The following is an 11,366-nucleotide window of genomic DNA, read 5'->3' on the forward strand; positions in this document are numbered from 1 at the left end:
ATCTATCTTATCTATCTATCTATATATATATATATATATATATATATATATAATATATATATATATATATATATATATATATATATATATATATATATATATATATATATATATATATATATATATATATATATATATATATATATTATATATATATATATATATATATATATATATATATATATATATATATAAAATATAATATATGTGTGTGTGTGTGTGTGTGTGTGTGTGTGTGTGTGTGTGTGTGTGTGTGTGTGTGTGTGTGTGTGTGTGTGTGTGTTTACATACACACACACACACACATATATATACACACGTATATATATTCATACATAAATACATAAATATATATATATATATATATATATATATATATATATATATATATATATACATATACATATATACACACATACATACACACATATATACAGATATCAATATCCATGTACATAACTGAAGATCCATCTCAGGAGTAGAAGGTGAGCACCGAGGACTGGTTGCCCCTCAGGAGGAGGAAGGGCGGCATCTGGCGGGTCAGCGTCTCCAGCCAGGCCATGTAGAGCCACGCGGACACCGTTCCTACGACAGGCATCGGGAGCGTCCTGCGGGGGAAGGGGAACGTGTGGTGAGTTTTATTTAAGGCAGGAGGATAGGTTTATTTCCGTGTGTTTTGTCTTGAGGAAAGGGAGAGAGTATTGAGTTTTATTTTTAGGCAAAAGGATGGATCTTCTTGTTGTGTATTTTATCTTGAATATCTTGGAGGAAAGAAATGTTGTAGTTAAATCATTTACTCGATCGATATTGATGAGTATATTCTTATTAAGCAAGGGTTTCTATTCTGCAACTCCAACCTAGGCTATCTTCTTTTATGTTTTTTTTTTTCATTCATCCTCTCCACGCCCTCCACCATTTTCCACATCCCTTGCAATCTACCCCCTCCACACACCTCCACCTTACATCCCTCCACTTTGCACGCTCTCCACCATCCTCCACTTTTCCCACATCCCCCTACTTTCATCCCTCATCCACAAACTACCCCTAACCCACCTCGCCCCCTCTCTCCACGTCCTCCACCACCCTCTCTCCACATCCTCCACCACCCTCTCTCCACGTTCTCTACCACCCTGTCTCCACATCCTCCTCCACCCTTCCACCTGCTCCACTCACATGACTATAAACGAAGCCTCGCCGGAGTGTTCGAGCAGGAGTTCCCGGAGGCGGATGTGTCTGTTGGTTTTGTCCTTCAGCGCCAGAAGCTCTGTCTCGGTGATGCCCTGGGCCGGCTCCGGGGTCTCTGCGGAGGGGGGAGGAGGGGAGGGGCGTGAGATTAGGAAGAAGTGAAGGAAAAGGGAAGGACGGAGAGGGAGAGAGAGAGAGAGAGAGAGAGAGAGAGACAGACAGACAGACAGACAGACAGAGGCAGACAGACAGACAGAGACAGAGGCTGATATCAAAAGATTTATAACTGGCAGAAACAGTAATCATATAATAACTAAAAATAAACAAAAGGTCAATTACAAAATTATTAAAAGTGAAAGAAGGAGAAATTACACGAAAAGAGACGGAGCGTTTTTAAAACTGGAAGAAAAGTAATTAGAAAATGACAAAAACTAAGGAACTGATCAGTTACAGAATATATATATATATATATATATATATATATATATATATATATATATATATATATATATATATATATATGTATATATATATATATATATATATATATATATATATATATATATATACATATATATAAATGGAAGATCATAAAACTAATAAAATGGTTGAAAGACGAATCATAAGATGAATAAAAACGTGGTATCTGAAAAGCATTTGCTAACGAGGGATTAGCCAACTAAGGGCAATAAAAAGCTGTTACAACTGTTCTCATTCCGGATAATTGTTAATATATGAAATGAACATCTGCATTATGAAACGTGTGAATAATGAATGACACAGTGTCAACGCTACTGACGATAACCATATATATAAGTCATTAGGATCATTCTTATCATCAGTTAATATACTTAATCACCCAAGTTTACCCACATCATTATTTTCACAACCATAAGCATTACCATAACAAAGTGCCCACCTTCGTCAGGATCTATCAAGAAATTGCTGATAAGGTTTTGGAAATCCTTCAAGGAGTCCTCCCGTGGCTTCCGCTGGACATCCGGGATCATTACGACGTCGGTGAAATCAATCCTGAATTTACATAATAACTCAGCCATCCGCCGGTGTTCTGAGGCCAGATCGTCCTGGAGATGAAGAGGTGACTGAGAACACGTGCTTATGTATTTCATAGGTGTATAATTATGTTTACATTCATTTATACATGTATATATAGAGTTGTATATATTTATGTAATGGTCTCTATTTTATGTGCTTTCGTTCGGTTTTCTCATTTTCTATCTACTCTCTCTCTCTCTCTCTCTCTCTCTCTCTCTCTCTCTCTCTCTCTCTCTCTCTCTCTCTCTCTCTCTCTCTCTCTCTCTCTGGCTAGTAATCATAATGCACATTATTTGACAGGACTGTATTTACCCTTCGCATAAGACCCTTTCTTTAAGTACAAAAAAATGAGAGACCTAGTGCTGAACCGGTGGACTAGTCTGCTGAGCACAAAGACTGTTATTAGTACTAAAATGTTGAAAAAGTTAAATCGTCATTCTGCTGACATAAAATTCCGGTAACTTAATCACATCATCTCCTCCCAACTCACCATGCACACAATGTATATGTTACGTCATTAACGAGTTTTTTTACTTTTAAGAGTTTTTTTTTTTTTTCTTATGAAATATCATTAAAACAAGGAGCATCTTAGGTCAGGGTTTGTGTAATGTGAGGACATGTTTTCAAGTTTTTTTGTTTTGTTTTTTCTCTCTAGATAACTATGTTCAATATCTTAGTTGTAGTCGGAAACCTGTAGGCCAAAGACGTAAAAAGCCATGTAAAGAGATTAACTAGTGGTTATCTAAAAGTTTCTGGTCTCGAAAGCTATTGCGAACCTGTTTACATAGCTCACTATGTGTGTGTGTGTGTGTGTGTGTGTGTGTGTGTGTGTGTGTGTGTGTGTGTGTGTGTGTGTGTGTGTGTGTGTGTGTGTGTGTGTGTGTGTGTGTGTGTGTGTGTGTTGTTTGTGTTTGTGTTTGTGTTTGTGTTTTTGTGTGTGTGTGTGTGTGTGTGTGTGTGTGTGTGTGTGTGTGTGTGTGTGTGTGTGTGTGTGTGTGACTATTTATACAAACATTTATACAAACGAGTAAAAAAAATAAATAAATAAAATGTAGATCACCATATATCTTAGTGCCTCTGTCAGTTACTGATGAAAGTATGTATATAAAAAATATCATAAAAATAATAACAACTAAATAAATAACAGTAATAACTAACAAAAACCACGTCAATAGCTAATGCTCGCTTTAGTATGAACCTCCTTGTGGTGAGACACTGCACATGTCCTTATATTACAATCATTCCAAAGTATACATGTGAGTGTTCGTGTTCACACGCAAACGAAGTTAACATTTTTTGGCTCAAAATACACCTCTGAACACATATGTTATCTGCAAATGCAACATTTACCTTTTTGTTGGCGAGGCAGAATACCCGTAGTTTACACGAGGACCAGTTGGAACGAGTTGTCAAGATGTATGGAATTAACATAGTTAGTCCTAAAAAAAAAGTAATAACGATTACATTTTCTGTGTAAACATAGAAGATGTGTTATATGTTTATGGGTAACGTTGATAATCTTCAGTTTTCCAAAAACATTATGTAATTTTACGATCTGTAAATCATAAAAAACATTCACAAATGACCAGTTTTCGAATACATAATTTTATGTTACTCATAAAATGAGATAAAAAGTGTATATTGGCAGACAGACTCAAAACAATGTTTAAATGTTAGAATATGTGTTTACAACTTAATTTATAACCTGCAATATGACATCTGCAAACATGCATCACCTAGGTGCTTCGATAGCGTGAATGTGCAGAAATAAGTAAGTATTGAGCCTACCTTTACAATTATAATATTCCCTTGACATATTTTACACGTGTGGATAATGTATGCATAGACATGATGCCTAGACCCTCCGTTTTATCATAATAAAGAAAACGTGTATTTAAAAAATGAACACCTTTTGAAATATAATCGAATTCATCGCCATTAGTAAAAAAAAAAAAAATGACCAACCCGTATTAAAAAAAATGAAAAAAAAAAAATTAAAGCTAAAATAAGATAGAATAAAAACATCCACTAAAGAGAAATAAACATCACTCCATAGGCACAACAACAGAATTTATTCATCCTGTCCTGAGCTCAAGCTGTGACACCTGCACAGACACAGACCCAATGCCAGGACCAACGAGACGAAAATCAATAGGTTAGCTCCGGGTGACTCATCTCGGCACATAAACGTTGTCCAAGGAGACTCGAGAACATATCGATCTGCATATTGCTGTATAGATGTTCTCTCTTTGTGACAGTGGCTTTATATAGTGGAAAAAAATAAAGAATCAAATATCTACATTCCCGAAGAACTTGATCGTATTTAAAGGACAATTCGGTCTTTCTAAACTCCAGATGATCGGAAGGCTAAGCAAGGAGAGACCACGTGTGGCAAAAGTTTACGGTCGATAAGCTTAAGAGTCACACTGTCTTTCCACTTTTTTATCTTTCTTTTTTTCAGTAGACCTACGCAATTTTCCTTACTGTGTCGTATGATGAACAACTGGCGTGGTGCACATGGAAGAAAGATTTTAGAAGTGTAATATAATAGAAAAAATGGACATGAAATACACACAACTCGTGCATTACAACACAGAATGAATGAGACGTAAAGACGAACGGAAGGCGCGAGAAAAGCGTATCCGCATATATATATATATATATATATATATATATATATATATATATATATATATATATATATATATATATATATATATATATATATATATATATATACATATATATAGTAAGAGAAATACACAGATGTTATATGGATTAGAAGAAAGATGATGAATAGATGTAGGTAGAGATAAAGGTACAGATAAAGACATAAGTAGACACAAAGGTAAAAATATAGACACAGATATAGACGTAGGTAGAGACAAAGGTATAAATATAGATACAGATATACGCATGAGTATATCTGAGGAGGCCCCCTGCTCACCGCCATCATCATAGAGCCACCACACGTCGATAGTTCCCTGGGGCTGCTTGCGCGTGAACCGAAGCATGGAGTCCACCACCTGCGGCGCCACGACCTCCCCGCTAGGGCCTTTGTACGTAGGACTCTTCTTCTTCTTGGCGAGCTTCAGGACGCCGAGGATGGTGTCCGAAGGAAGCCTCTCCTCAGCGGGCGACGACGGGTAGCTGGGCACCGAAGTGAGGTGGCCGGAGGTGGCGGCTGGGGAGGCAAGGAGGACCTTCGTCAGGAGGGTTTAGTCGCTCATGGAAATGACTGGCTCTCTCGGAGCAATCAGGGTCACGTGAATTTGTGGGATTTGATTTCAAGTAAATGTTTGTGAGTTTATGTTCATGTTCAAGAAGAGATACTTTTCCGTACGTATTTCTGTATAAACAGGCCATCTAAATTAAATTTGGGAAATGTGTGTGTGTGTGTGTGTGTCTTTGTGTGTGTGTGTGTGTCTTTGTGTGTGTGTGTGTGTGCGTGTGTGTGTGCGTGTGTGTGTGTGTGTGTGTGTGTGTGTGTGTGTGTGTGTGTGTGTGTGTCTGCGTCTGTGTACATATTTATATATATAAACATAACATAAAAATGGAGGTTTAGCGATAACAATTTCTCTACTGACATTTCAAAACCAAATAACTAGTGAATGCTAATCGCAATATTGGTAACGGAAGCGGAGAGACCCGTACGATTCAACTGCAAACTTGACAGCTAATCAACGCGCATACAGCATCCAAAGGAGCAAAAAGAACTCATATCTACGCCACTCTGAGCACCGTCACCAACAGCAGCCTAATGCAGGAGGCCAAAAGGAGAAAAAAAAAAAATAATGATAAAAAGGAAACCACACACAGACACTCGAGGACACTGGATATGCGTGCTACTTCTTCATACCTCTAAAACGGCACACTACACAAGACCTACGTAATGGAGGAGCGCATGGTAATAACTAGCCACTGAAAAAAAAAAAAACTTCTGGCAGGCGTTATCTATTTTATTTCATCCAGCACTCGGACTGGTCATGCGTTACCATGCATTCTGGGATCCGGACTTGCAGTGAATGTGGCCCAATTAACTTTACCTTGAGTTAATTTTTGTAACCCGTGAGTTAGGGTTTTCGCAAGAGCTGGAAGAGATATTGCAAGTTACACAGGGAAAGTAAGAGCGTTGGATTATGTCATTAATTCTATAGAACCGTGTGCTGTTACAGAAACACGAGAGTAGAGAAATACCTTATGGTAAAACTACACACAGACAAATTAATTTGGGAAAATATAAACTTAGCAATTATTTAGGATTTGTCTGCATCGTGTTTAACAAAAAAGTGAAATGCCATATCACATCTAGAAGAAAAAGGCCCAAAGGAATATTCAGAATTCAGATTTTTAAAATGTGATGTTGCTTTTGACTAAAGCTTCTTTTAGCCATATAGCAGCATACCTTTCATAACTAAAACAAATGATAATCACAATGATAGCAATAATGTTAATAATAATAATGATAATACTAGTACTAATACTAATACTAATAACGATAATGATAATAATAATAATGATATTAATAATAAGGACAATGGCAATGGCAGTTCACAATAACGGTGAGAGGAAACATAATGATTATAATAATAATGGTGATAATCATCATTATAAGAGCGATAACATCAACAATAATAATTGTAATGATACTAATAGAGATAAATAATAATAATAAAAAAATAATAATAATAATAATAAAATAATAATAGTAATAATAATAATAACAATAATATAATAACAATAATAATGATAACAATAATAATAAATATAATAGTAATAAAGGCAATGATGATGATAATAATGATAATGTTAATAATATTAATCATTATCATCACCATCATAATAGTGCTAGTAATAATGATAACAATAATAATTATAATTATAAATAATAATAATAAAAATAAAATAACAATAATAAGATAATAATAACCACAATAATGATGATAATAATGATGATAATAATAATGATAAAAATAATGATTATAAGAACAATAATAATGATGACAATGGTATTAATAATAATAATGATAACAATAATAAAATTATTATTTTTTTATTATTATTATTATATATTATGATGATAATAATAATAACAATAATAATAATATTAATAACAACAACAATAATAATAATGATAATAATAATAATAATAATAATAACAGTGATAACAATGCCAACCCTAGTAACAATGACGGCTACATCAACAATAACAAAGACAACACCAACAGCATCGCTCTCAGCCCTGGATAGCGAACGGGCGACGGCATCCTTCAGGACTCACAGGGACTGATCTGCGTCTCCTTCTCGTGCAGGTGGGTGGGGTGGAGGCTCACTTCTCCTCCTTCGGGATGTTGAGGCGCGGAGGTCGAGGGGGCGTTGTTGGAGGCGGCAGGATAGGAGGTCGAGGCAGCGAGGGTCTTCTCCTCCTCCTCGGTCACCTCCGTCAGGTTGGAGTAGTCGAGGCCCCCGTCCACACGCAGGATGCCAACGGCGAGGTGCAGGTCGAAGGCGTAGCTGGGGGAGGTTGGATCAGGAGGCTGAGCATGTTAGAGTATTTTTTGAACGAAAAATGGAACGGTAGTGTACTGGAAAAGGAAAAGAGACAATATATCGAGTATTTCGAATTGTTTCATCCTTCAAGATCACCAGCCCGGGGAGTTAATGGAGATCATAAAGATAATCGAAGTGTAATTGTTATCACTATCATGATAAGCTACCATATTGCGAAAAGTCTAAACTATACTGCTAACATCAAACAATCTTTATACTATTAGCTATAAAGCTTGCTGGACAATATAAACACAATCGAAGAATCATAACCATAGTCAGCATAAGGTAGTATCATATTGAGATAAAATCTAAAAAGCATCGCTACTTCAGATCAATATCTCCTCCAGGAACAACATCCTACGGTGCTTACTGGATAGTCTTGAAGTAGCTCTGGAGTTCCTCCTGTGGACACGTCTGCCAGTTGGCCTTGTAGCCCATGAGGACGGTGTTCGGGCGCAGCTTCCCGAGGCCGACGTTGCACATGAGGTTCCTCGCCGCCTGCTCTTGAGAGGGACCGTCGGCCAAGGTGTAGAAAGCGCGGATCTTCCCACGGACCAGCCACTTCGTTGCCTCGGCCGTCAGGCGGGTGCGCACGCGGTGGGGCTGTTGCTCCTGGGGAAGATTTGGGAAGATAATTGTGTATTGTGTAAATTATTTACACCCCGGTGATTGCTGAAGACAGTACGAGTGAAAATTTTCAAATCGCCTACAGAATATTCTCCAGCACTTCAAGAAGACAGTTAAATTACTCTTATTTTCATCCACACCTTTCACTCTATCTCCAACCTCGCTAGAAGCCAACAACAACCATTAAAACAGAGACAACACATCAAAACAAAACAAAAAAATAAACAGAGGCAAACAACACCAGCAAAACAAATTACCCTGAGGCAGTGCCCGGCGATGAGCAAAGACATATTTTTGGTGATGGAGTTGGCGAAGTGCAGGAGAGGAGGTCGGGCCGACGGCGCCCCACAGAGCACCAGAATCTGAGGTCGGTAGGTCTTCACGTGCTCCTCCACTTGGCCCAGGGAAGCCACGGAGTTCAGAGCGAGGGTGTACGTCTGAGCCTGGGTTGACGATCCCCAGTTGACTTCTGTGTGAGCGGGAGAGTGGGAGAGGTCCTAGTGCTTAAAATTATTCGGGATTGAGAGGAAGAAAGTTACAGTGAATGAAAGAAGTTGTTAAAACTAGTACAAAACTTTTGGCAAAAATATAATAACAGTGAAATGTAATAAGTCAGAAATACATTTAAAAGACTTTAATTTACCACAAACTGATCACCCCCTTTTCACCAACGTACGAGAAAAAAACATACAAAGAATTCCTTAAACCACCGCAAAGAAAACCACTAACACTGACCCGGTTTCCTGTGTGCCACGACGAGATAAAGGATGATAATGATGGCCACAGTGAGCAGCCCCGTCCACCACTGAATCAGGAACATGATGGCTGTGCACATGACGCCGCCCAGCAGACTCAGCCACAGGTTGTAGTACTGACGAAGACAAAACATGCTCCTTAGAGTCGTTCCCTTCCCCCAAGATGAGTGAGAGGATTCAAGAAGAAAACATACGTGTACACAAACTGCAATTTTGATTACACACATACTGAAATAAACGCCAGACATTTAAGTATATACACAAGGACGCTAGTTCAAGATGAGTGAGAGAATTCAAGAAGAAAAAATGCATGTACATAAACTGCATTTTTTATTACATACATATCGAACTAAACGCCAAATATTTAAGTATATACACAAGTACACTAGTTAAAATTATCTGAACCACACTCACGCCCACATCACCCAGCAATCATCATTAATCGCGACCCCACCCGAATTCTTGTGAACAATACGCCGCCCCAGAAACACTGACATTATATCGTGATTAATAACCACGACAAAGAAAGAAAAAGAAAAATTTGAAGCATTACACCCAGTGCAGCCTGTAGTGATTTTCTGTAATTTAATTAAATGTAATATTGAAATATAAATTATATAGAGATAAAGATATCTATAAATTCAAATTCTACAGTCTGATATGGATATATGATTATAAATTACACTATATAAGTAAAATATAATTCTATATGAATTTACACATTCCCAAAAAAGGATGAATACGAATTTGTATATCGTAATGAAAATATAACAATCTTTCCGGACCCCAATTTTCCATCACTCATTCCCAACGCGTTGTTCCTCGAGGCTGACCTTGAACGTCGGCCTCCACCCGGGAATGCGCTGCAGGGAGGCGTGGAAGGTGGAGAAGTTGATGAGGGCGTAGGCAGCCAGGAAGAAGTTGGTGATTATGGGCGCGATGGCGTCTAGTCGGGCTGTTGAAAAGGGGGGTGGTGTCAAGTGAGGGCGTGAGAGGCGTCATGCGCAGACTATTCTGTTTTATTTTGAATTTATTTTTATTAAAAAAAAAATCTTTCTTGCTAAATCTTGGCGGAACTTAATGTCTTGCGCGGGCTATATTATTTAGCTAAACTGTTTCCTATTTTAGCGGAAAAGATGCTATACACGAGCTATTTCGCTTCGCTAATTGACCCTTCGTTTTGCGTGACCAAATGTCATGCATGTTTCATTTCGTTTCGCTAAACTGACCCTCAGTTTAGCGAAACAAAAGGTGATACACAAGTCAAATAATTTCGCTGAAATGGCCTCTCGTCTAGCGGAACAAAATACCATACACGATATTTTTCCTTTCGCTAATATTCACATTACGCTGATGGCTGCTTGCGTATACAGATTAGGGTCCAGATTTAGTAAGCAATTAGTCTTCGGTAATTTCTAAATGAACTCTAATGCGTCCGCTCCATTAGCCTAGATCGTCTTTTGCACGTAATGGCCGGAGTGCGTTCATTGTATACGCCTCATGTTGGATTTTGATAGATACACTTTTTTTCTTTTTTTCGCGCAGTATTAGTCACTTTTCATTCATATTTATCATCGTTTGATGGTATATATTCATATACATGCTTATGCTTATTAATATTAATATAAATAAATAAATAAATATACATATATATACATATATATATATACATATATATATATATATATATATATATATATATATATATATATATATATATATATATATATATTATATATATGTATGTGTGTGTGTGTGTGTGTGTGTGTGTGTGTGCGTGTGTATGCATATGCCTGTGTGTATGTGTATGTGCGTGTGCGTGTTGGCGTGGCACTCACCGATGAGGGTGAAGACGAGGACGATGAAGAAGGTGAGCACGTAACCTCTGTACGGCTCGTCATTCTTGCCGTAGCCGCGAGCGAAGAACTCGATGTACGGATACAGCTTGTCCTTGCAGAGAGCCTGTCGGGAGAGTGCCTGCGTAAGTGGGCATCCTTAATCTGCGTTGCACTGAGGGTCACGTTTAAGACTTCAAGGGAAAAGGCGTTTGGATGGAGTTTATGATATGGTGGTGACCTTAGCCTATTTCCATGAGGTTGGGAAAAAAAAAAATATATATATATATTATATATATATATCTTCTTCTTCTTCTTCTTCTACAGGCTTTTGTCCCAGTTCAACTGGGGTCGCCGG

General features: G+C 37.7%; 1 protein-coding gene across 1 annotated transcript in view; it reads right to left on the reverse strand.

Moving 5' to 3' along the window:
* Positions 1-433: 433 nt before the first annotated feature.
* The window catches only part of LOC119573436 (solute carrier family 12 member 2-like), a 26,981-nt gene continuing 16,048 nt past the window's right edge, over positions 434-11,366 (reverse strand). The window contains exons 8-19 of the mRNA XM_037920665.1: positions 11,012-11,135; positions 10,007-10,128; positions 9,154-9,289; positions 8,676-8,887; positions 8,162-8,403; positions 7,523-7,755; positions 6,237-6,332; positions 5,189-5,425; positions 3,592-3,680; positions 2,105-2,270; positions 1,174-1,300; positions 434-608 (exon numbers count right to left, since the gene is read on the reverse strand). Of these exons, the coding sequence (XP_037776593.1) occupies positions 473-608; positions 1,174-1,300; positions 2,105-2,270; positions 3,592-3,680; positions 5,189-5,425; positions 6,237-6,332; positions 7,523-7,755; positions 8,162-8,403; positions 8,676-8,887; positions 9,154-9,289; positions 10,007-10,128; positions 11,012-11,135 (1,920 nt within the window). The 3' untranslated portion in view covers positions 434-472. The remainder of the gene's footprint in view (positions 609-1,173; positions 1,301-2,104; positions 2,271-3,591; positions 3,681-5,188; positions 5,426-6,236; positions 6,333-7,522; positions 7,756-8,161; positions 8,404-8,675; positions 8,888-9,153; positions 9,290-10,006; positions 10,129-11,011; positions 11,136-11,366) is intronic.

Source organism: Penaeus monodon, chromosome 5 (genome assembly GCF_015228065.2).
Source record: "Penaeus monodon isolate SGIC_2016 chromosome 5, NSTDA_Pmon_1, whole genome shotgun sequence".
Taxonomy (NCBI): Eukaryota; Metazoa; Arthropoda; class Malacostraca; order Decapoda; family Penaeidae; genus Penaeus; species Penaeus monodon.